The sequence below is a fragment of the Piliocolobus tephrosceles genome, chromosome 8, assembly GCF_002776525.5.
Source record: "Piliocolobus tephrosceles isolate RC106 chromosome 8, ASM277652v3, whole genome shotgun sequence".
NCBI classification, from domain to species: domain Eukaryota; kingdom Metazoa; phylum Chordata; class Mammalia; order Primates; family Cercopithecidae; genus Piliocolobus; species Piliocolobus tephrosceles.
Genome location: NC_045441.1, coordinates 20,227,973 through 20,252,462, shown reverse-complemented (window position 1 = coordinate 20,252,462; position 24,490 = coordinate 20,227,973). Strand labels below are relative to the sequence as shown.

The 24,490-nt window shown below is 42.3% G+C and overlaps 1 protein-coding gene across 1 annotated transcript in view; it reads left to right on the top strand.

The window, feature by feature from the left end:
- LOC111547030 (S-adenosyl-L-methionine-dependent tRNA 4-demethylwyosine synthase TYW1) overlaps positions 1-24,490 on the top strand; it is a 256,839-nt gene that overhangs the window by 94,763 nt on the left and 137,586 nt on the right. The window contains exons 11-12 of the mRNA XM_023218654.2: positions 5,517-5,626; positions 20,086-20,263. Of these exons, the coding sequence (XP_023074422.1) occupies positions 5,517-5,626; positions 20,086-20,263 (288 nt within the window). The remainder of the gene's footprint in view (positions 1-5,516; positions 5,627-20,085; positions 20,264-24,490) is intronic.

Here is a 24,490-nt window from a genome sequence, read left to right as displayed (position 1 = left end):
GACCTCCTGATCCACCCGCCTTGGCTCCCCAAAGTGCTGGGATTACAGGCGTGAGCCATCACACCCGACCTGATAGGCAATTTTCATTGCAGAGATCTTTTGCCTTCTTGGCCAGATTCAATTCTAAGTATTTTTTTGTGTGTGGCTATTCTAAGTGGAATTGCTTTCTTGATTTGGCTTTCAGATAGTGTATTATTGGTTTAGGGAAACGCTACTGATTTTTGTGTTGGTTTTGTATCCTGCAACTTTACTACATTCATCAGTTCTAAGAGTTTTTTGGTGTAGTTTCTAGGGTTTTCTTTATAAGAAAAGAAAACATAGGTTTTGTCTTTACAAGACACAGTCTTATATAGACTGTGTCTTCTGCAAACCAGGACAATTTAACTTCCTTTTTTCCAATTTGGATGTCCATTATTTCCTTTTCTTGCCTTATTGCTCTGGGTAAGACTTCCAGTGCTATGTTGAATAAGAGTAGTGACACTGGGTATCTTTGTCTTCTGCCAGTCCTTAGTGGAAAAGCTTTCTACTTTTTTCCTCTTTGAGGATTTTTTTTTTTTTTTTTTGGAGACGGAGTCTCGCTGTGTTGCCCAGGCTGGAGTGCAGTGGCACATCTCAGCTCACTGCAAGCTCCACCTCCAGGGTTCACGCCATTCTCCTGCCTCAGCCTCCCAAGTAGCTGGGACTACAGGTGCCCACCACCGCACGTGGCTAATTTTTTGTATTTTTAGTAGAGGCAGGGTTTCACTGTGTTATCCAGGATGGTCTCGATCTCCTGACCTCGTGATCCGCCCACCTCGGCCTCCCAAAATTCTGGGATTACAGGCGTGAGCCATCTCACCTGGCCGAGGATTTTTATACCTTTATCAGGGATAATGGCATGCTGTTTTCTTTTTTGTTGTGTTTTTGTCTTGTTTTGTTTTCAGAGTCATACTGGCCTCATGTAATAATGAATTTCTAAGGATTTCTTCCCCCTTAATTTTTTGAAATAGTTTTGAAAAATATTAGTGTTAGGGGTGTGTGTGTGTGTGTATGTTGTATGTATGTGTGTGTGTGTGTGTGTATGTGTGTGTGTTTGGTGGAATTTATCAGGGAAGCCATCTGGCCATGTACTTTTCTTTGTTGGAAGACTTTTTATTATTGATGTATTCTTGTTAATGATCAGTTCAGGTTTTCTCTTTCTTCCTGGTTTCTTCTTGGTAGGTTGTGTGTGTACAGGAATTTCTACATTTCCTCTAGGTTTTCCAATTTGTTTGTGTACAGTTGGTTATCATAGTCTTTAATGATTCTTTGTATTCCTATCAGTAGTAATGTCTCTTTTTTTGTTTCCGATTGTATTAATTTGGATCTTCTCTTTTTTTCTTGGTTAGTCTAATGGTTTGTCGATGTTTATCTTTTCAACAGACTTTCTGTTTTGTTGAGTTTTGTGTTTTTTTAGTCTCAATTTCATTTATTTTTGCTCTGATTATTATTTTTTTCTGTTCTAGTAATTTTGGGTTTGGTTTGTGTTGTTTTTGCTTTTCTATTTCCCTGAAGTGCACTGTTAGATTGATATTTGAAATCATTCTACATTTTTGATGTAGTTGTTTATTATTATAAACTTCCCTCTTAGTACTGCTTTTGCTCTGTCCCTTAAGTTTTGACGTTTGCTTCTGCTTTCATTTGTTTGAATACATTTTTAAATTTTCTTCTTGCTTTCTTCGTTGACTCACTGGCTGTTCAAGAGTGTGCTATTTGGTTTCCATTACTTTGTATAGGTTCCAAAGTTCCTTTTATGACTGATTTCTTGTTTTATTCCATTGTCCAAAAAGATATTTGATAGGATTTTGATTTTTTAACATTTTTTGAGACTAGTTTTGTGGCCTAAAATATGGTCTACCCTGGATAATATTTTATATATGGATAAGAAGATTGTGTATTCTTCAGCTGTAGTATGAAATATTTTGTCAGTGTCTGTTAGGACAGTTTGGCCTATGGTTTAAATCTGGTGTTTCTTTATTGATTTTCTGTCTAGGTGATCTGTCCAATGCTGCGAGTGTGATGTTGATGCCCCCAACTATTACGGTAGTAGAGTCTATCTTCCATTAGATCTCATAATGTTTGCTTTATATCTCAGTGCTGCAGTGATTCCTTTATCATTATACAATGACCTTTTTCTCGGTCTCATTTTACAGTTTCTGACTTAAAGTCTATTTTATCTTATATAAGGATAGCTACTCTTGCTGTTTTTTTTTTTTTTTTTTTTTTTTTTTTTTTTTGAGATGGAGACCTGCGCTGTTCCCGAGGCTGGAGTGCAGTGGAGTGATCTTGGCTCACTGCAACTGCTGCCTCCCAGGTTCTCAAGCGATTCTCCTGCCTCAGCCTCCTGAATAGCTGGGATTACAGGCACCCACCACCACACCGGCTAATTTTTGTATTTTTAGTAGAGATGGGGTTTCACCATGTTGGCAAGGCTGGTCTCGAACATCTGACCTCGTGATCCACCCACCTCGGCCTCCCAAAGTGCTGGGATTATAGGCGTGAGACACCGCACCTGGCTGCTTTTGGTTGGTGTGGTATATATTTTTCCATCCCATTCACTTTCAGTCTGTGTATATCTTTACAGGTGAAGTGAGTTTCTTATAGGCAACAAATAGTTGGGTTTTTTTTTTTGTTTTTAATTCATTCAGCCAGTTTATATCTTTTAACAGGGGACTTTAATCCATTTACATTCAAGGTTATTCATGTAGATGATGACTTACTCATGTTGTTTTGTATGTTGTTTTTGCTTTTTTACTCTCTTAACTGTTTGTTTTTGCAGTTTGGTGGTCTTCCATAGTGGTAACATTTGAATCCTTGTTTATTTTTCTCATTTGTATATTTGCCCTACCAGTGAGTTTATACTGTTGTGTGTTTTCATGACGGTAATTATCACTTTCACTTCCTGATACAGGATTCCCTAAACTTTTCTTGTAAGGCCAGTCTAGTGGTGATGAATTTCTTCAGTTTTCACTTGTCTGGGACAGGCTTTATTTCTCCTTCATTTCCAGAGGATAGCTTTGCTTGGTGGTCTTTTTTTTTCCAGCCCTTAGAATATATCATTCCATTCTCCCCTGGCTTGTGAGGTTTCTGCTGAGAAATCTGCTGTTATTCTTATGGAGGTTTCCTTACATGTGACATGATGCTTTTCAATTGTTGTTTTTAGAATTCTCTTTGTCATTGTCTTTTGACAGTTTGACTGTAATGTGTCTCAAGGAGGCTTTTTTTTTTTTTTGGCATTCAATCCATTTGAGGATTTTTTAGCTTGCTTGATCTGAATGTCCATATCTCTCCCCAAATGTGGGATGTTTTTTCATTAAAACCTGTTTACTTTTTCATGTCTTTTCCCACCTGTTCTCCATCTGGAATTCCTAAATGCAAACATTTGTTCATGTAATGGTGTCCCATCATTCCTGTAGGCTTTTTTTCCTACGCCTCCTGCTGCTCCTCCTCCTCCTGCTCTTCCTCCTCCTCTCTCCTCTCTTCTTTCTTCCTTCTCCCTTCTTCTTCTTTTCTTCTTTTCTCTTTCTCTTCTCCTCCTTCTTCTTTCTTCTTTCTCCTTTTCTTCTTTATTTCTTCTACTTCCTTCTTTTTCTTTTTTTGTTTTTTGTTCTGACTGGGTCATTTCAAAAGTCCTGTCTTCAAGTTCAGACATTCTTTGTTCTCCTTGATCTTGTATGTTGTTGAAACTCTCAGTTGTATTTATTTCATTCATCGAATTCTTCAGCTTCAAGTTTTCTGTTTGGCTCTTTTTTTGTGTGATATCTATATCTGTTGAATTTCTCATTTAGATCATGAATTCTTTTCCTGATTTCATTGAATTGTCTATGTGTATTCTCTTGTATCTCTCTGAGTTTCTTTAAGATCATTATTTTAAATTATATTACAGGCCTAGATTTTCCTTTCTTTCAGGTCTGTTACTGGAGAATTATCAAGTGTCATGTTTTCTTGCTATTTCATGTTTTTGTTTTTTCCTACTTGATATCTGCACATGGGGTATAACAGTCACCTCTTCCACTTTTATGGAGTAGTTTTCACAGGGAAAGACTCCTGGAGAAGTATTTTGTAGCGTTGGTTGAGTGGGGTGCTTTGACTTGTCTTCTAGACAGGGACAGTAGTGTAGTCTCCATGTGATTTCTTTGGCCATAATTGGTGCCTGTGGTTCTTGTGGTGAGTGCCTCACTGGCCTGGACTGTGCGTGTTTGTGGAGGCAGTGGCATGGCTTTGCTAGGGGCAGTATTGCTGGTCTTGCTGGTCCTTAGACCCTAGGGGAGCTTGTGCTATTTCTGGCAGCTCTGCTGCTTATGGGGGTAGTGTCTTCAGTGGTGCTGGTTTCTAGGCAGGATGGTCCTTGGGTCCTGAGGGGCCTGTGAGGCCCACAGTGGTTCTGCCTGTCGGGAGGGTGAGATGGCTGGCAGTGGTGGACACTGAGGAGCTGGTGCTTGGGCTCTGCCATTGTGTCTGTCTTGGTGGTGGTCTCCTTGCTGGGCTTTACTGCCTGTTTTTTTTTTTTTTTTTTTTTTTTTTGAGACGGAGTCTTGTTCTGTTGCCCGGGCTGGAGTGCAGTGGCCGGTTCCCAGCTCACTGCAAGCTCCACCTCCCGGGTTTACGCCATTCTCCCACCTCAGCCTCCGAGTAGCTGGGACCACAGGCGCCCGCCACCTCGCCCGGCTAGTTTTTTGTATTTTTTAGTAGAGACGGGGTTTCACCGTGTTAGCCAGGATGGTCTCGATCTCCTGACCTCGTGATCCGCCCGTCTCGGCCTCCCAAAGTGCTGGGATTACAGGCTTGAGCCACCGCGCCCGGCCTGCCTACTTTTTTTTGGATTACAGGGTTTTGCGTGGGCTCAGGTGCTTGGGTATGGTTGTACCGCTAGGTATAGCTTGGGTTGTGGCATTGTCATCTTTTGTATGGCCGTGGAGTGATGATGGTGGGACGTCAAAATTATAGAGATACAGGGGCTTTGGCTCCCAGGGCAGGATACACTCTAGCAGTGGTTTTGGTCTCAAAATGGCATCACGTTCTAGCTGCTTGGATCCCAGGTGGAGGTTCTTGTCCTTTCCCCAGGCCTGCATCAAGAGAAACTCATTCTCAAGCCCTGTCAGTGTGATTTCCAAGCAAGCGTTCCAGCTGTCCTCACTCACTTTATGAAGTGTTGACGTAGGTGACAGTAACATGGTGGTGACAGTTTGCCTTGTTTGCGTATGTCCATAGTTAACATGGTTAAAGCAGCAGAGAACGTTCTGTCAATCTATAACCAGAGTTGAGTCAATTAGGTGCCCAACATCTCCGGGAAGAGTTGAATGATTTCTCTATTCACCCCTCTCTGTTAGGTGTCATGATTTAAAATAAGTTGGAAAATACTACTGTACACAGTTGAACTCTTAGGAGGAAACCAGTCCTGATTTTGTAATTTTAAAAAATAGGATGACTTCATTGTAAATGACTAGCCCAGATCTTATTACAGAAGGGTCCTTTAGAACTTTGCATCTTGTTCCTAGGCACCACACCAACCCCGTGGGCACTGAATGGCGGTGGAAGATGGACCAGCCTGAAATGATCTTGAAGGAAGCCATCGAAAACCATCAGAACATGATTAAGCAGTTTAAAGGTATTTTTTTTTCCCTCTACAGAGGAGTGCGCGTGCCTGTTAATAGTCTGAATCAGATTGGCAGAAGAATTGCCTGTTTGGTAGGATTTTGTCCCCACTGGCAAATTTTCCTATAAGGAAGTGAAAACTTTGTGGAAATACATATATTTTGCCTTTTTAGCTTTTACATCCCATATGATGGAAGAACTAAAAATTTAAAGTGTAGCAACTTGGCCAGGTGTGATGGCTCACGCCTGTAATCCCAGCACTTTGGGAGGCCAAGGCATGTGGGCGGATCACCTGAGGTCAAGAGTTTGAGACCAGCCTGGCTAACATGGTGAAACCCCATCTCTATTAAAAATACAAAAATTAGCTGGGCATGATGGTGGGTGCCTGTAATCCCAACTACTTGGGAGGCAGAGGCAGGAGAATTGCTTGAACCCGGGAGGCAGAGGTTGCAGTGAGCCCACTGCACTCCAACCTGGGCGACAACAGCAAGACTCCATCTCAAAAATATGTAAATAAATACATAGATAAAGTTTAGCAACTTATAATATGCTGCATTCAGCTTGAAAGCTTTCCCTGGGAACGTACCATCAACCTTCCTAGAAATCTTTTGCTATTGTTCTATCTTGCTGAGCTGAGCAGCCTTTTGAATGGATTGGAAATTTTAGGTTAGTGGAAAATCTTCAATAATGTTAGTGATAGGAAAACATTTTTGAATGAATGCCTTATTAAAGAAAGGAGGGATAATATAAATAACAATTTCTTCCATATAATCCATAGTGATGTGGTAAAAATTCAACCACTCTGTTTTTTGAATTTCCTAATTTAATTCTGTCTCATATTAATAAATACTGGACTTCACTGGAGATCACTGGTTCTCAAACTTTATCATGCATCAGAATCATCTGGAGAGCTTGTTAAAACACAGATTGTTGGTTTCCTTTCCCAAAAATTGGGTCAGTAAGCCCAAGAGTATGCTTTTTTTCTTTCTTTCTTTTATTTTTTGGACAGGATCTCACTCTGTCGTCCAGGCTGGAGTGTGGTGGTGCCATCTTGGCTCATTGCAGCCTTCACTTCCTGGGCTCAGATGATCCTCCCACCTCAGCCTCGCCTCCTGAATAGCTGGGGCTACAGGTGCAGGCCACCACGCCTGGCTAATTTTTTGTAAAAATAGGGTTTAGCCATGTTGCTCAGGCTGGTCTTGAACTCCTGGACTTAAGCCATCCGCCCACTTTGGCCTCCCAGAGTGCTGGGATTACAGATGTGAGCCACCCGAGAATGTGCATTTCTAACAGGTTTCTGGTTGGCATTGATGTTGTTGAACTGGGGACCACACTTTGAGAACCACTACTGTACATGTGATGGTTTCATAAATCTACAGCTGTAGGTGATGAATTGGAATTTGTTAGGTTCCCTGTTGAATCTGTATGCTCTGGTCTTTACCTACCACTGGTGATTCCTTCTCTCCTGTATTCTTTCCTATCATATGCAACCGTTAAAAAATAGTCCCAGCCAAGGCTATTTTAATATAGGTGCTCTTATGATATTAATAGCACACATGGGAGTTTTTAGAAACCTCAGTAATTAGCATTCTGAAGATCAGGTGATTCTTTCATGTAAGGAAATTTGGTCTGTTCATTCATAATATTATAATACTCCTTACCTCTTGATGTGGTTAGACTTTGTCCCCCTCACCCAAATCTCATCTTGGATTCTAATGTCCATAATCCCCATGATCCCTCTGTGTCGAGAGAGACCAGGTGGAGGTAATTGAAACATGAGGGCCATTTCCCCCATGGTGTTCTCACGATAGTGAGTTCTCACGAGATCTGATGGTTTTATGAAGGGCTCTTCCCCCTTTGCTCTGCACTTCTCTTTCCTGCTGCCTTGGGAAGAAGGTGCCTTGCTTCCCTTTTGCCTTGTGCTATGATTGTAAATTTCCTGAGACCTCCCCAGCCATGCTGAACTATGAGTCAATTAAACCTTTTTCCTTTATAAGTTACCCCATCTTGGGCAGTTCTTTATAGCAGTATGAAAAATGGGCTCATACTTATTTCTCATTCTTATGAGAAATGGAGAAGAGTCATGTAAATAATGGTTCAAGATCAGTAGTAATTTGTAAAAGATGATTAGTCAGTAGGCCAGATGCAGTGCCTCATGCCTGTAATCCCAGGACTTTGAGAGGCTGAGGTAGGTGGATCACCTGAAGTCAGGAGTTTGAGACCAGCCTGGCCAACATGGTAAAACCTCATCTCTACTAAAAACACAAAAGTTAGCCAGGCATGGTGGTGTGTGCCTTTTAATCCCAGCTACTTGGGAGGCTGAGGCAGGAGACTCGCTTGAACCCAGGAGGCAGAGGTTGCAGTGAGCTGAGTTCACACATCACTGGACTGCAGCCTGAGGGACAAAGCCAGACTCTGTCTCAAAAAAAAAAAATAATAATAATAATTATACTTTTATGCTTTATGCATTTTCTAGCGAAAGTTGACCTGTACATATTTGTGTATATTTGTTTGTGGACTGATTTTTTTTTGTACATTTATAAAGATGCTAATGATTATTTTAATTTCTCATCTTGATTTTTAGTTTCAAGCATTTTTTGATGGCGGGATGTAGGGGTACAAATTACATTCTCATATTGGATAAAGCAGTGTCTGTTACCAGTGTTTTGGAAAATTAAATGAAACTATTGGTAAAGAACTAGTAAGCCCCACATCTGGAATTTGACTGGCTTTTCCTAACTCATTGTTGGTTTAGTTAATAATTGGTTATCGATCTTCAAGTAAGCTATATGTCTTTTTAATAAATTTCAAGGCAAAGTCTTATTTTGCTTTGGAGAGCATGTTAGGGTTCTCCAGCAAAACAGAACCAATGGGTGTGTGTGTATGTGTATGTGTATGTGTGTGCATGTGTGAAGGGAGAGAGAGACAGGAACAGAGACAGACTGAGATTCATTTGTTCATTTTTAGGAGTTGGCTCATGAATTTGTGCAGGCTTGGTGAGTTCAACATCTCATGGGTTGACTGGCAGGTTGGAGACTCAGAAGAGTGGGAGTTCAAGTTCAAAGGCATTCTCCTGGCAGAATTCCTTCTTGCTTGGAGCAGGTCAATCTTTTTATATTAAAGCCTTCAAGTGATTGGATGAGGTCCATCCACATTATGACAGGCAATCTACTTTACTGAAAGCCTAGCACTTTAAATGTTAATCTCTTCCAACAAACACCTCCACAGAAACATCCGGAATAATGGCTGAACAAATATCTGGACGCTGTGACCCAGACAGGTTGACACATAAAATTAACCATCACAGATACTAATATCAGAAGCAGGAAATGCCAGTACTTTTATTTTTATATGAAGTTGATTTTTGAGTTAGTGCTTAAGGAGCTAATGGGACGATGACTGAGGATGTGTGTTTCCTGGACATCCTGGAGTCTCCCTGAATGAACTGTGTCTTGGGCAGTTTGTGTGAGGAGGAATCAGCCCTGCCCTGAGGAGTAGACACCTTCGTTTCTGTGTGCTGAGATGTCCGTCATACAGAATGACGATCTGAGTTTTAATAGTAATTTTTCTGACAGGAGCGTTTTTGCAAATGCACTTTAAATGGAAATATGTAATGAATAAACCATAAGGTAGACTTTGTTGATGTTAATAAAATGTGTTAGGTGAGTTCTGTGAGCACGTATTTTTCATTGTCTGCCGGGGCTATTGAGGGGCTTGTCCTGTGCAGAGAGGGGTGTCCAGTAGTGACCTTAGACTTACGTTAATCAGCAGGCATCTCAAATGGTTTGTCTATGGGTTCTTATGATGCAAGGAAAACAAAAGAGCTTTAAAATTTAGATTCTTGGCTGGGCTCGGTGGCTCACGCCTGTAATCCCAGGACTTTGGGAGGCTGAGGCGGGCGGATCCCGAGATCAGGAGATTGAGACCATCCTGGCTAACATGGTGAAACCCCATCTCTACTAAAAATACAAAAAAATTAGCTGGGCGTGGTGGTGGGCGCCCGTAGTCCCAGCTACTCTGGAGGCTGAGGCAGGAGAATGGCACGAACCCGGGAGGCAGAGCTTGCACTGAGCCAAGATCGCGCCACTGCACTCCAGCCTGGGCAACAGAGCGAGACTCTTTCTCAAAAAAAAAAAAAAGAAAAAAAATTGAGATTCTTTTGAGGGATGATAGGATGCAGGATAGCAGAGAGAAAGAACAGAGCGTGTCTATGGATGTGTGAATCCTGAGTAGGCATTAGAATGCATAAGACAGAAGGAATGATCCCCAGAAATTCAACAACTGCCACCAATTTCACTCTTAAAAATGGTATTTATACAGTATCTATTTTACCCTGGTAATTCCTACAAAGGATTTTTTTTTTTTTAATATCTGAATGGATTGACTTGATAACATGTTACCATGTCAGCAAAACATTGGTGTATTTAATCAGCAACAAATTTGCTGGAAGGGTTTTCAGAGTGGAACTGGTTGATTTTTGTGCACTGATGCTCTTCAGGTTAGCAAAGCAGTTTTTCTTGAAGCTAGCAGAAAACAGGTGCATGTTTGAAGGTGCGGAGGGTGTAGACAGGTCAGCACATAGGCATAAGGGAGCCTCATTTGTTTTATTTTTATTTTATTTTACTTTATTTATTTACTTGGAGACAGGGTCTCACTCTGTCACCCAAGCTGGAGTGCAGTGGCACGATCTTGGCTCCCTGCAACCTCTGCCTCTTGGGCTCAAGTGGTCCTCCCACTTCAAGTAGCTGGAACTACAGGTGCATGCTACCATGCTTCAGCTAATTTTAAAGTTTTTAATAGAGATGGTTCCACCTAATATTGCCCAGGCTGGTCTTGAACTCCTGGGCTCAAGTAATCCTTCTGCCTGGCCGTCCCAAAGTGCTGGGATTATAGGCATGATCCACCGTGCCTGGCTCTCATTTGTTTTACATTTTCACAACGAATGAGAGATCACTTAATTTGCAATTTTTGGGCCCTGGTTTTGTTTAATGCTTTTTTCTGTGTTCCAAGTTAGGTTAAACAAGCCATTGTTTTTGAAAATCTGTCTTAATGCTATAATAGTCGTAGTAAATCTTGCTGTAAAATTATGATAATAGCAAAGAAAAAAAAAACCCTAATTAGTAAAGGGTAAAGTGTATAATTTGTACGAATCCAGAGCCCTTCTGGAAAACTGGTGGTAGTCCGTAACACTTCAAAGAAAAAAATGGTATGTGATTTCTTTTAAAATGATAACTTTGACAGCATTATAGAAATTTAGTACTTCAGAATATTGATTGTGTTTTCGGTTCTCTTGGCAGCAAGTAATTTCAACTGAAAAAGACCGTGAAGGAGGGTCTTGTTCTGTTGCCCAGGCTGGAATGCAATGGCATGATCATAGCTCACTGCAGCCTTGACCTCCTGGGCTCAAGCAATCCTCCCGTCTCAGCCTCTCAAATAGCTGGAATTACAGGCACATACTACCAAACTCAGCTAATATTTTTAAAAACATTTTTGTAGATATGGGGGTCTTACTATGTTGCCCAGTCTGATCTCGAACTCCTGGGCTCAAGCAATCCTTCAGCCTCAGCCTCCCAAAGTGCTGGGATTATAGGTGTGAACCACTGCACCCGGCCTTAATTTTCATTTTAATAATACTGTATCTATGGGAATACAAATTTCAGGCTTAAACAGAAATGCTTAAGAACAGAATTCTTGTATAAATTGGCAATTATAGGCTATTTTCAAAGGCTTGAAGGCATTTCCTTCGTAGTTCATGGTATTCCTGGTATCTCTACTTTGGCCTCTTTTTGGAGGTCCACTCTTAGCTCATTAATTATTTCCCTCACTCTGGCTTGGAGAGGCCTTTGCTTTCTAGTGTGAGTTCCCACCCTATGACAAAGAACACCTGCTGTCTGTCCTGGGTCTGGTTCAATTGTGTGTAAGGTGGAACTGGCTGTGGGGACTGTTGCTTGTTGTCTGAGTTCCCCAACTGGAGCTAAGTGGCCAGTCCTGAGCAGCTTTGGAAGATCATTCCTGATGTTTTCGATGCTTCCCTTTTGTGTTCTTAATTCTGAGGGTAGTCATTGTCTTTTCAGTTATTTCACTGAGTTATAAAAATATCTCTCTTTTCCTGACCGTTATTAGCTTTCCTTTTATATACATACAAAATTAACTTTATATTGATTAAAAGTGGGTCAGAATTTCAGTGCTACTCAGTGTCTATTCAAAATGCTGTCTGCCCTCTTCTAAGTACTACCATGGCAGGGAGAAATAGTTCCCAGAAAATGGGACAGAGGTTTCTTTAGCTCAGTTTTCCACCCATTCAGCAAACACCAAGTGATTACACCATCTTTGTCAGGAACGTCCTCGGTACTAAAGCTGCAAAGGTGAAAAAGACATCATTTATTGCTAGGTGTTTTTATCTATACTTTAAGCTAGAAGCGAAGTACTGCAAGAAATGACAGATCTCCAACAGATGGGTTTCACAAACTAGGTATGCTAACATACACATCATAAAGAAAACGTGGAGGTGGGGAAGGGAACAACACCTGTTAATTGTTTTCTGAAACTTATTTATGAAAAACCTCAAGTGGAGTATCTATATCAAACAGGTATTATTTATGACTTTTAGTCAGGATGGGTCATTGGAAAGATTTTTGGCCAGGAACTGCATTGTTATGAGAAGAAAGAAGAGAATGTTTCATTTCTGATCGGCCCAAACTTAAGAAATAGGAAGATACCGAGCATTACATTGTGTTTATTTGTGTGTTATTTGGTTTATCGCTATGACATTAGGATGAAAATTTTAGAATCTTAAGTTCTGGCTTTGTCATCTTTCAATGAGATGAAGTACGCTTGTTAGTTAATCTGCTGACTGTAATTGTGATTATCCAAGATCAGGAAGCTGTTCAGAAAAAGAAAAATGTCAGAAAACTTGCTTAACCAAAAAAACCAAAGAACTAGAATAACAAAGCAGAGTTTAGTTGTGAAAGGGTTAAGATTTGGGCACCATGAAGAGAACAGATCGTGTGTGTGTGCATGTGCATGCGTGTGCGTGCGTATGAGTGTGAGATAATGGGAAACAGCACTATAGATTTGCTGTTGAAATGTCCTGTGTCTCATGTGGACTGTTTCTTTCTTCTCCAGGAACCCTTTCCATTAGAAATTTAGAGGCTGTTATCAGAGAAATGCAAATCAAAACCACAGTGTGATACCATCTCACACCAGTTAGAATGACGATCATTAAAAAGTCAGTAAACAACAGGTGCTGGAGAGGATGTGGAGAAATAGGAACACTTTTACACTGTTGGTGAGAGTGTAAACTAGTTCAACCATTGTGGAAGACAGTGTGGCAATTCCTCAAAGATCTAGAACTAGAAATACCATTTGACCCAGCCATCCCATTACTGGGTATATACCCAAAGGATTATAAATCATGCTGGTATAAAGACACATGCACACGTATGTTTATTGTGGCACTATTCACAATAGCAAAGACTTGGAACCAACCCAAATGTCCATCAATGATAGACTGGATTAAGAAAATGTGGCACATAGACACCGTGGAATACTATGCAGCCATAAAAAAAGGATGAATTCATGTCCTTTGTAGGGACATGGATGAAGCTGGAAACCATCATTCTGAGCAAACTATCGCAAGAACAGAAAACCAAACACCTCATGTTCTCAGTCATAGGTGGGAATTGAACAATGACAACACTTGGACACAGGGTGGGGAACATCACACACCAGGGCCTGTCGTGGGGTGGGGGGAGGGGGGAGGGACAGCATTAAGAGATATACCTAATGTAAATGACAAGTTAATGGGTGCAGCACACCAACATGGCACATGTATACGTATGTAACAAACTGCACGTTGTACACATGTACCCTAGAACTTAAAGTACAATTTAAAAAAAAAAAGAATTTAGAGGCTGTTTCAATTTCTGTCATATTTCCTTGAAGACAGTGCAAGAAGACATGAAATGGAGTCCTTGAGGCCTTGTTTTTGGGAGGACCAGTATAACAGCCTCTGGCAGAGAGCAAGAAATAGAAACATGCTCTTATGAAGGAGAGAACCAAGGTTTTACATATGCTTCTCCATCCCTTACTTGTGAGAGAATCAGGATAACTTGAACATCTGAGAATCCATTACTTTGAAAAGTTTATCATCAATAATTTTTTTGTCTTACATTTTGTTTGTTTTTGTGATTGTCTAAATGGGGGAATATGATTATGATATTTTTATTTGTAGTTTTCTGAAAAGGATGGCATTGGTGTCTCTGCTTCTAGGTTTCCTCCTGTCCTTCTTGGCTGCTCTGTGGTAGTACCCTTTGTTGATCCCTCTTCCTCTCCCCAGAACTGTGAGTGTCGTAGTCCATGGCCCTCCTCCCTGTTCTATTATCCCCAAGGCTTGCTTTGTCTGAGTTGATGGCAGCTGTGTTGCTCGGGCCAAATATTTTCTAGAAATCATTGAGCCCTCTCACTGTCTCATACCCTACATCCAATCCATTTGAAAATCCCTCTTGACAATACCTTCAAAGTAGAGTCAGCTGATCGACTTTGCCACCTCCACTATCGTGCCACCTTTACCGTCACCACCTTGGTCCAAGCCACCATTTCCTTTTTGTATTATACCACAGTCTGTTGGCAGATTATCCTCACTCCTTGCCCCTCTGTTCTCAGTGGAGAACCTGATGTGATCTACTTAAAACAAAAATTAGTTGCCACTCTCTTCTCAAAATCCTGCATTGGCTACCCATGTGACTCAGGTTCCCTAGACATAATCAGGCAGGCTCCCACCTTGGCGTCTTTCCTCTGACTATAATGCTCTCTTCCCTCTTTGCCCTCTTGGCCCACTCCCTCACCTCCTCCAACTACACTCGCCTTTTCAGCAAGACTTATACTGAGCAGCCTGATTGACAGGGCAGCCTGCCTCTTTTTCTTCTTGGCACCCCACATCTTCATTGCCCTGCTCTTTCTTTTCTTTTATCACCTTCTTTTTTTTTTTTTTTTTTGAGACGGAATCCGGCGGCTGGAGTACAATGGTGAGATCTTGGCTCACTGCAACCTCCGCCTCCTGGGTTCAAGTGATTCTCCTGGCCCAGCCACCCGAGTAGCTGGGATTACAGGTACCTACCACCACACCTGGCTAATTTTTTTATATTTTTAGTAGAGACGGAGTTTCACCATGTTGATCAGGCTGGTCTTGAACCCCTGACCTCATGATCCGCCCACCTCAGCCTCCCAAAGTGCTGGGATTACAGGCGTGAGCCTGGTGCCTGGCCCAAAACTTCATCTTTACCAAAAATTAAAAAAAAAAAGAAGAAGCCGAGTGTGGTGGCACATGCCTGTGGTCCCAGCAACTGAGGAGGCAGAGGTGGGAAGATCACCTGAACCCAGGAGATTGAGGCTGCAGTCAGCTTGATAACATCACTGCACTCCAGCCTGGGCGACAGAGTGTCCAAAGAAAAATAATAATAATTGAATTTATTTTTCAGTTCACAAAATGAAAACATTTGCAGCTAGCACGTTTTGAATGATTATGTGCTGGGCCTGGCACCCCATTAAGTATTTCATGTAGCTTATTTCATTTAATTGTTATAACAGCTGTATGTGTGTCTGTAAAATCTCCATTTTAAAGATTAGGGAATGGGCTTGGAGAGGGTGAGAGAGGTTTGACCAAGGATATAAAACTAGCTTAGCGGTGGAGCTCGAGTGTGAACCCAGTGCATCTGAATCCCAGGGGCCAGGGCCTAACCAATGCTCCTTTCACTTTCTGAGTTTTAGGTTGGTTTTGGAGTTCAGGTTCAACCTGCCTTTCTACTCATCTGCTCATGGAGGGGGGATTATAGTTAATGATACGCTTTTTCCAAAAGCAAATGTTATGCATTATTAATGCTGAGTTGTCTTGGCAACATAGAATGAGCTTAAGGATCAAATTTTATTTAAAAACTTTGTTTTACTTGACTTAAGATCTTAGATTTCAATAACCTAAAAAATTATTCATCCATCCAAAAATACTGACCTGAAATACATTCTTACAGTTTCAGTTAGATAGTCATAAAAGAAGGCATCACCTGTCATGCTTAGATTGTTTTCATTTTGGTCTGTAGTCTGTTGCTTTGATCTCTTGGGTATTTACTTGTACTTTCTGTTTTATTTTATTTATTATTCTGTATTGGGGTACATGTGCATGTTTTTTACATCAGTGTATTGTGTACCATGGGAACTGGGCTTCTCGCATACCCATTACTCAAATAGTGAACATTGTACCTGTTGGGCAATTTTTAAACTCTCACCCCATCCCATCCTCTTTTGGAGTCTCTAGTGTCTATTATTTCCATTTTTAGGTCCATGTGTACCCATTGGTTAGCTCCCACTTAAAAGTGACAACGTGTGATATTTGATGTTCTATTTTTTAGTTCACCTAGGATGATGGCCTCCAGCTTCATCCATGTTCCTGTAAAGGACATGATTTTGTTCGTTTTTGTGGCTGTATAGTATTCCATGGTGTATATGTACCTTATTTTCTTTATCCAGTCAACCATTGATGGACTCTTAGGTTAGTTTCATGACTTTCAGCTATTGTGGATAGTGCTGTGATGAACATACGAGTGGGTACAGGTGTTTTTTTAATATAATGATTCCTTTTCCTTTGGGTAGATACCTGGTAATGGGATTGCCGGGTTGAATGGTAGTTCTGTTTTTAGTTCTTTGAGAAGTCTCTCCAAAGAGGTTGAACTAATTTACATCCCCACGAAGAGTGTGTAAGTGTTCCCTTTTCTCTGCATCCATACCAATATCTGTTGTTGTTTTACTTTTTAGTAATAACCATTCTGACTAGTGTAAGATGATATCCCATTGTAATTTTAATTTTGCATTTCTCTGCAAATGATTATTAGTGATGTTGAGTGTGTTGTTCACATTACTTACACTTTCTTATTTCTTAGGTGTGGGAGAAAGAAAGAGTGTGTGTGTGTGTGTGTGTGTGTGTGTGTCTGTGTCAAGCACACCTGACACCAATATCTTAACTTAAACCTACCTGGAGAATGACTGTATGTTCTTAGAAGAATGTGTGTTCGGAGCTCTGAACTAGGAGATCCAGGAGTGGCCAACCTGGGGATTCATTTTCTTTGTTTTTTTTCTGTGAAGGTTTTATTTGGGCAACAGAATGAGAGAACCTCATTCTCTATCTCTGAGGAACATCTGAACCCCTAGCCCTTCCTGTGGAATGCAGGTCGTACAGGGGATCAAAGCCCTTTGTTTTGGGTTAAAGTGGTGCCTGGTGGGGATTGCTAGTGGGGCCAGGGGGTACATTTTTTTTCCAGACAGGGTCTTGCTCTGTCGCCCAGGCTAGAGTGTAGTGGCGCAATCTCGGCTCACTGCAACCTCTGCCTCCCGGGTTCAAGCGATTCTTCTGCCTCAGTGTCCTGAGCAGCTGGGACTACAGGCGTGCATCATCATGCCTGGCTAATTTTTGTATTTTTAGTAGAGATGGGGTTTTGCCATGTTGGCCAAGCTGGTCTTGAACTCCTGACCTCAAGTGTTCCACCTGCCTCGGCCTCCCAAAGTGCTGGGATTACAGGCATGAGCTGCCATGCCCAGCCAAACTGCATGCTCTTTACAAGCAATTGTGGTTCTCCTGCCCAGCCCACTGCCATTGGACTGCCCTGTTTGTGAATCCCTTCAATAAACCCTATGTCTTGGCCGGGCGCGGTGGCTCACACCTGTAATCCCAGCACTTTGGGAGACTGAGGTGGGCGGATCATGAGGTCAAGAGTTTGAGACCAGTCTGGCCAACATAGTGAAACCTCATCTCTACTACAAAAGAAAAAAAAAAAATAGCCAGGCGTGGCCGTGTGCACCTGTAATCCCAGCTACTGGGGATGCTGAGGCAGGAGAATAACTTGAACCTGGGAGGCAGTGGTTGCAGTGAGCCGAGATTGCACCACTGCACTCCTGCCTGGGCAACAGTGTGAGACTCCGTCTCAACAACGGTAACAACAACAGCCCCTATGTCTCATTCACTGGCTCTGAATCTCTTTGCCAGCCCCTCACAGGTACTGAAGTCAGTCAGGGTCTGGCGGAATGGTAAAATAAAATCACTTTCAGAAAACTAAGGCATAACTGAGCAGTGAAATTTAACTTTATTTTGCCCATGTTCTTTGTTATTGTTGTTAAGGTGACAGTGACTAGGTTCGAATCAGTTTCATAAACCAGGATAAAGGTGGTAATAGCAAATCCTTAATGAATGTTTCTTGTGTGCCAGACGCTCCGCTAAGGCCTTTACGTGCATTATCTCATTTAATCCCAACAAAAATTCTTCAAGGTACTTACCGTTTGCAGCTAAGAAAGTTATGTTTCAAAGATGGCCAATAAGAGTCAGAGAAGACACATGAACACGCTTCTCCCCCAGGCCCAAGCTCCATGAGGAATCTCTATCCTGCAGAGAGAATATATTCTTCAAAAGGAACCTAGAAATAATTGATTTAGAACTATCAGGAGTCAAGGAGATATATATTTTTTCTTTGTTTTTTTTCAACTCTTAAGTTCAGGGGTACAAGTGCAGGTTTGTTACGTAGGTAAACTTGTGTCATGGGGGTTTGTTGTACAGATTATTTCATCACCCAGGTATTAAGCCTAGTACCCATTAGTTATATTTCCTGATCCTCTCCCTCCTCCCACCTTCCATCCTCTGACAGGCCCCAGTGTGTGTTATTCCCCTCTATGTGTTCATGTGTTCTTAGGATATGTATTTTTGCCTATTAACACAAGTCTTTCACATTCTCTGTTAGACGGAAGGACTTTTAGGACAGCGTATCTCTTAATGCCTTCTACATTGAGTCAAGAGTAGTGCCTGTCAAACCAAGCTGCAGGCTGGAATCACACAGAGAGCCCTTTAGAAATCCTGATGCCCGAGGCCCCTCCCCGGAGACTGTGATTTAATGTGTTTGGGATACCACCTGGACATTGGGATTCTTAAACGTTTTTTGGGTAATTCCAGTGTCCAACTAGGATTCAGTAAATCCAGTGTCCAACCAGAATGAGTGGTGTATGCCAGTGGCTACGTAACTTGTCTGCACAGTGGAATAACGTGGGGGGCTTCGGAAACTGTGAATTGCCTACACCCCTCTGCCAGAGATTGGCATTCAGTTGATCTGAGCTGTAGCCTGGATTGTGGGAATTTTAAGATTCCAAGGTGATTTCCAACGTGCAGACAGGTTTGGGGCCCTCTGGTTTCATGCAGCGGCTTTTAGCCTTGACTATACGTAACAATCATCTGAGAAGCTTTAACAAAACTCATTGCCCGGGCTTGCACCCACTCTGATGAAAGAGACTCTTTGGAGGTGGACCTAGGTGGCAGTATTTTTTTTTATATTTTTTTTTTTGAGACGGAGTCTCACTCTGTTGCCCAGGCTGGAGTGCAGTGGTACCATCTCCTCTCACTGCAGCCTCCTGGGTTCAAGCGATTCTCCTGTCTCAGCCTCTCGAATGGCTGGGATTACAGGCACCCGCCACCACACCCAGCTAATTTTGGCATTTTTAGTAGTGACAGGGTTTCACCATGTTGCCAGGCTGGTCTCGAACTCCTGACTTCAAGTGATCCACCCACCTTGGCCTCCCAAAGTGCTGGCATTACAGGTGTGAGCCACCGTGCCCTGCCTATTTTTGTTTTTTGAGACAGGGCCTCGCTCTGTCATCCAGGCTGGATTGTAGTGGCACCATTGTGGTTCACTGCAGCCTCAACCTCCCAAATTCAAGGGATCCTCCCACCTCAGCCTCACAAGTAGTTGGGACCAAAGGTGTGTGCCCCCACGCCCAGCTACTTTTTTTTAAAAAAATTTTTAGTAGAGACAAGGTCTCACTATATTGCCCAGGCTAGTTTTGAACTCCTGGGCTCAAGCAATTCTCCTGCCTTGGCCTCCCAAAGTGCTGGGATTACAAGTGTGAGCTACCGCACCTGGCCTGTGGCAGTATTTTTTGAAGCTCCTCAGGTGATTCCAGTATGAAATATGAAATATTCTAGTATGAAGCCAAAGATGAGAATGATTAGGTCTCTTCTTTTTCTCTCCTATACAGTTTTGGACCAACTACATTTACTTTCCCAGCTTGAGGAATGATTGGTCTAGAAGAGGCTTATTCTTATGCAGATATACTGAGTTCATTTTCTTAGATCAACATGAAAGAATACAAAGCTAAGCCAATTATGCAGAGGGACTTATTCTGCATCCCAAATAATTAGCTAACAAAGCTAGTTTTGCCTGCTTGTATTGATGTAGTTTAACTGGTACCAAAACTAAGAATGAGGTTACTGACTGATTTTTCTGATTTAGTAATTCTAGTCCCACCCTGTCCTTTGGCCTTTGTTTTGTATTCTTTGGTATCAAAAATGAATTTGCTCTATAAAATCAAAGCATCATTAAGAAAAATGTAAGTGACATCCTCTATCTGTGCCCTATGTAGCTGGGTCCTTCTCACTGTATTCCGCAGGAGTACCGGGCGTCAAAGCAGAGCGCTTTGAAGAAGGAATGACAGTAAAGCACTGTGCATTGTCCCTCGTGGGAGAACCAATAATGTACCCAGAGATCAACAGGTTTTTGAAGCTACTCCACCAGTGTAAAATCTCCAGCTTCCTGGTCACAAATGCACAATTTCCTGCGGAAATCAGGTGAGTTCTCCAGCCTATGGAGAGATGCTGCGTGAATCTATGTTTCACTGAAAAGTAAAACTAATAGGCATTAATGCAATCAAATAGGATTTATTGATTACTTACTACATATAAATGTCGGGCTTTGGGAGGTGAAGATGGTCCTGCTTTTCAAAAATGTGTTCTATTAGGGACAAACATTAGTAAAAAGACTAGAGGCACAGATACGTCGCTAGGGGAATTCAAAAGAGAATGAATTTTTTTTTTTTTCCAAATGGGAGGTAAACTTTCCAGAGAAGCTGTCATTTAATTTTTTTTTTTGGGTCGGAGTCTCACTCTGTCTCCCAGGCTGGAGTGCAGTGGCACGATCATGGCTCACTGCCACCTCCGCCTCCCAGGTTCAAGTGATTCTCCTGTCTCAGCCTCCTGAGTAGCTGGGTCTACAGGCGTCTGGCACCATGCCCAGCTAATTTTTTATTTTTTATTTATTTATTTTTTAAATAGTGATGGGCTTTCACCATGTTGGCCAAACTGTTCTCGAACTCCTGACCTCAAGTGATCCTCCTGCCTCAGTCTCTCAGAGTGCTGGGATTAGAGGTGTGAGCCACTGCGCCTGGCCTAATTTTTATCTTTGTGTCTGGGAATAGTACTTGAGAAGGTAGGAAACTATACTGTTGTTAAAAAGGAACTTCCTGGCCGGGCACGGTGGCTCAAGCCTGTAATCCCAGCACTTTGGGAGGCCGAGACGGGCGGATCACGAGGTCAGGAGATCGAGACCATCCTGGCTAACATGGTGAAACCCCGTCTCTACTAAAAATACAAAAAACTAGCCGGATGACGTGGCGGGCGCCTGTAGTCCCAGCTACTTGGGAGGCTGAGGCAGGACAATGGCGTGAACCCGGGAGGCGGAGCTTGCAGTGAGCTGAGATCCGGCCACTGCACTCCAGCCTGGGCGACAGAGCGAGACTCCGTCTCAAAAAAAAAAAAAAAAGGAACTTCCTGAGAAAGACGTGGAGTTGCGGTATTTGTGATGACCATTATGTAAGTGTAGTTTATTTAGACCACAGAGTGTGTGAGAGTGGCAGGTGGAAGTCAAGTTGGAAAGGTTGGGATTAGATGGTCTGGGACTTCAAATGCGGTCCTTTCAAAAGATCTTGCTTCTTGCAGAGCAGTCTGCTGGCATGGTATACGATGGGGGAGACAAGAAGCAGCAGGAACCTAGATAGGAGATTATGATGTTTGCTTAGGTCAGAGTTATAAGGGTGGAAGCAAGTCAGTGGGAATGAGGGAGTCTTAAAAAAGGTGCTGTTAAGCCGGGCGTGGTGACTCATGCCTGTAATCCCACTTTGGGAGACTGAGGCGGGTGCATCACCTGAGGTTGAGAGTTCAAGACCAGCCTGACCAACATGGAGAAACCCCATCTCTACCAAAAAATACAAAATTAGCTGGGCATGATGGCGCATACCTGTAATCCCAGTTACTTGGGAGGCTGAGGCAGGAGAATTGCTTGAACCTGGGAGGCGAAGGTTTCAGTGAGCCGAGACTGCACCATTGCACTCCAGCCTGGGCAACAAGAGCGAAACTCTGACTCAAAAAAAAAGGAAAAAAAAAAAAAAAAAAAGATGCTGTTGAAGGATTGCTAGGTACGATTGGCAAAGTGCTTGTATGGCTCTGAGAGGCTAGCGGAGAAGAGGACTAGGTAATTACACTGAAGGTTCCAACGGTGGTGATTGCTAGGATTATGGGGCCCCCGAACAGCAGAGGGCTCTTATAAGGAAGGGTCAGGTTTAGGTGGTAGGATGATGAGGTTGGGTTGGATGACTTAAGGGAGGGCTCTTCTATTAGGGATGATCAAAGGCATCTCCTGAGGCCTCTGGGGAAATGACCTGTTTTTGTGGCATACTGGGACTAGGCACACGCTGTAGCACCAAAAGTATTATTAAATTTTACTCGTCTGTTATTTATTGGTGTTTTCCCCCATTAGACTGCAAGCTCCTTGAGGTGTCAAGACCTCTGCTTATTTATCTTGGTACCATTTTTTGCCTGGCACACTATAGGTGCTCAGTACATGGGTAGTGAAATATTGGGGAAATAGGAAAAAAAAAAAGATCTTTTTGAATTCAAGTTTGTTTCCTAAACACTGGCCAGTAAAGTAAGGTTGTAAGAATTAAAGAAAGAGGAGAGAAACACGAAGGGCGGCTTAACAGTTAACAGGTTTATCTTGAACCTAGGAGGGACTTCTCACTGAGATAGGTCAGAAGCCACACTCTGTTACAGACTAAGAGTTTTTAAGGATTCAGGGTGGGAGAGTTTATCAGAGGCCTGGACTGCTCCTGTGTCTCTTTGTTGTGCTTATCTGGGAGGGAGAGGTGTGTGTCTGTTCCCATACCTCTTTCTGCAGTTGCAGGCATACCCTCGAGTCAGCTTTTAGCTTCCCTATCTTACTGCACCTGAAGGGAAAGGAACGTGCTTATTAAGGCCCACTGTTTTACTGGGGCCCAGTGTATGAGGGTGAAGTTTGGCAGTTACCCAAGAGACTTTCCCCCCACCTCCCTCTGTGCCCCAGGGATCTTAATCTGTGTTTTACCGTCTGCTGTTTCTGGCTGCTTGTAGTTGGAAGTGATTTCCTTGAAATGCCTGAAGCTAGAAAGGGAGCTGGAACTTAAAGTAGGAGGGTTTGTCTGACATGACAGTGCTCCTCCTGCTCTGTCAAAGATGTGAAAAAAGGGTGAAAATATTTGCAAAAAATGAAGACCATGGTTATTTCTAGAAAGATTGATCACATACACTCACACACACACAGTCAGCTTGAAATATTTATTTATTTATTTTTGAGACAAAGTCTAGCTTTGTCGCGCAGGCTGGAGTGCAGAGGCACAATCTTGGCTCACTGCAACCTCCGCCTCCCAGGTTCAAGCGATTCTCCTGCCTCAGTCTTCCCAGTAGTTGGGACTACCTGCGCATGCCACCACACCAGCTAAGAGACGGGGTTTCACCATGTTGGTCAGGCTGGTCTCAAACTCCTGACCTCAAGTGATACACCCACCTTGGCCTCCCAAAGTGCTGGGATTACAGGTGTGAACCACCAAACCCAGCGTGAAATGTAATGTCATAGGAAAGCGAAGAGTTGATTAAAATTATTAGCTACCAGGCAATAATATGAAAATCAGTGTATTATCATAAAGATAGCTAAGCTATTACTTTTTGAAGTTGTATAAAAAGGTGAAGTTAAAAAGTTTTTAAAAAGTCAATGTGTCTATTTTACATAGGGTTGCTGTTTCTGTTTTTAAACTTTAGTTGGGTTTTAAATCCCTGAATTTTCACATGGGTCATGCGGGGGACATTGGGATAGAGTGATGTTTGGAGTATTTGCATAAAAAAAGGGAGTCTGTTTTAAATTAAAGGCATACATCCCCCAAAAAGAATGGAATCTGTTAGTTGTAGGATGTAGTACTTTTTTGCAAAATGATAACCAGAGAAAATTCATTGTTTGATCATGAATGGAATTGTCTGTGAATGCCATCATGGATTGAGGAAAATTATAGAGTATGATATAAGATATTTACCCGAAAACATCCAGCAAAATGCTGGGCACATTTGGTAGATGTTATTGAGTCTCTCTTTCCCTCTCTTGCTGGTGAGTCTTCTCAGGCCTGCAGAGGGATCATGGAATGCCACAAGATGTTCATACTATCCTCGATTGCCATCTTCAACAAACAAAAGAGATAGGATGGCATATGATTCCAAAGAAATATTTCGTCATTTACTAAACCTGACTGGTAAATGAGGAGGGAGACAAAAAGGAAGAAGTGAGGTGGCAGGATTGGGGTAATAGGAAGAGTAGCAAACTTCTCCGATCCTGAAAATGAGAGTTTAAAAAGTGGATGGGTTTACTCTATCAGGAATCATCAAGAAAGAAGGAATGCTTAGGAAATAGAGGTTACACTTTTGGATTTTTTTTTTTTTTTTTTTTTTTTTGAGATGGGTCTCGTTGTGTTGCCCAGGTTAGAGTGCGGTGGCGCGATCTCGGCTCACTGCAAGCTCCGCCTCCAGGGTTCAAGTGATTCTCTTGCCTCAGCCTCCCGACTAGCTGGGACTACAGGCACCCGCTACCATGCCCAGCTAATTTTTTGTATTTTTAGTAGAGAGGGGGGTTTCACTGTGTTAGCCAGTATGGTCTCAATGTCCAGACTTCGTGATCTGCCCGCCTCAGCCTCCCAAAGTGCTGGAATTATAGGTGTGAGCCAC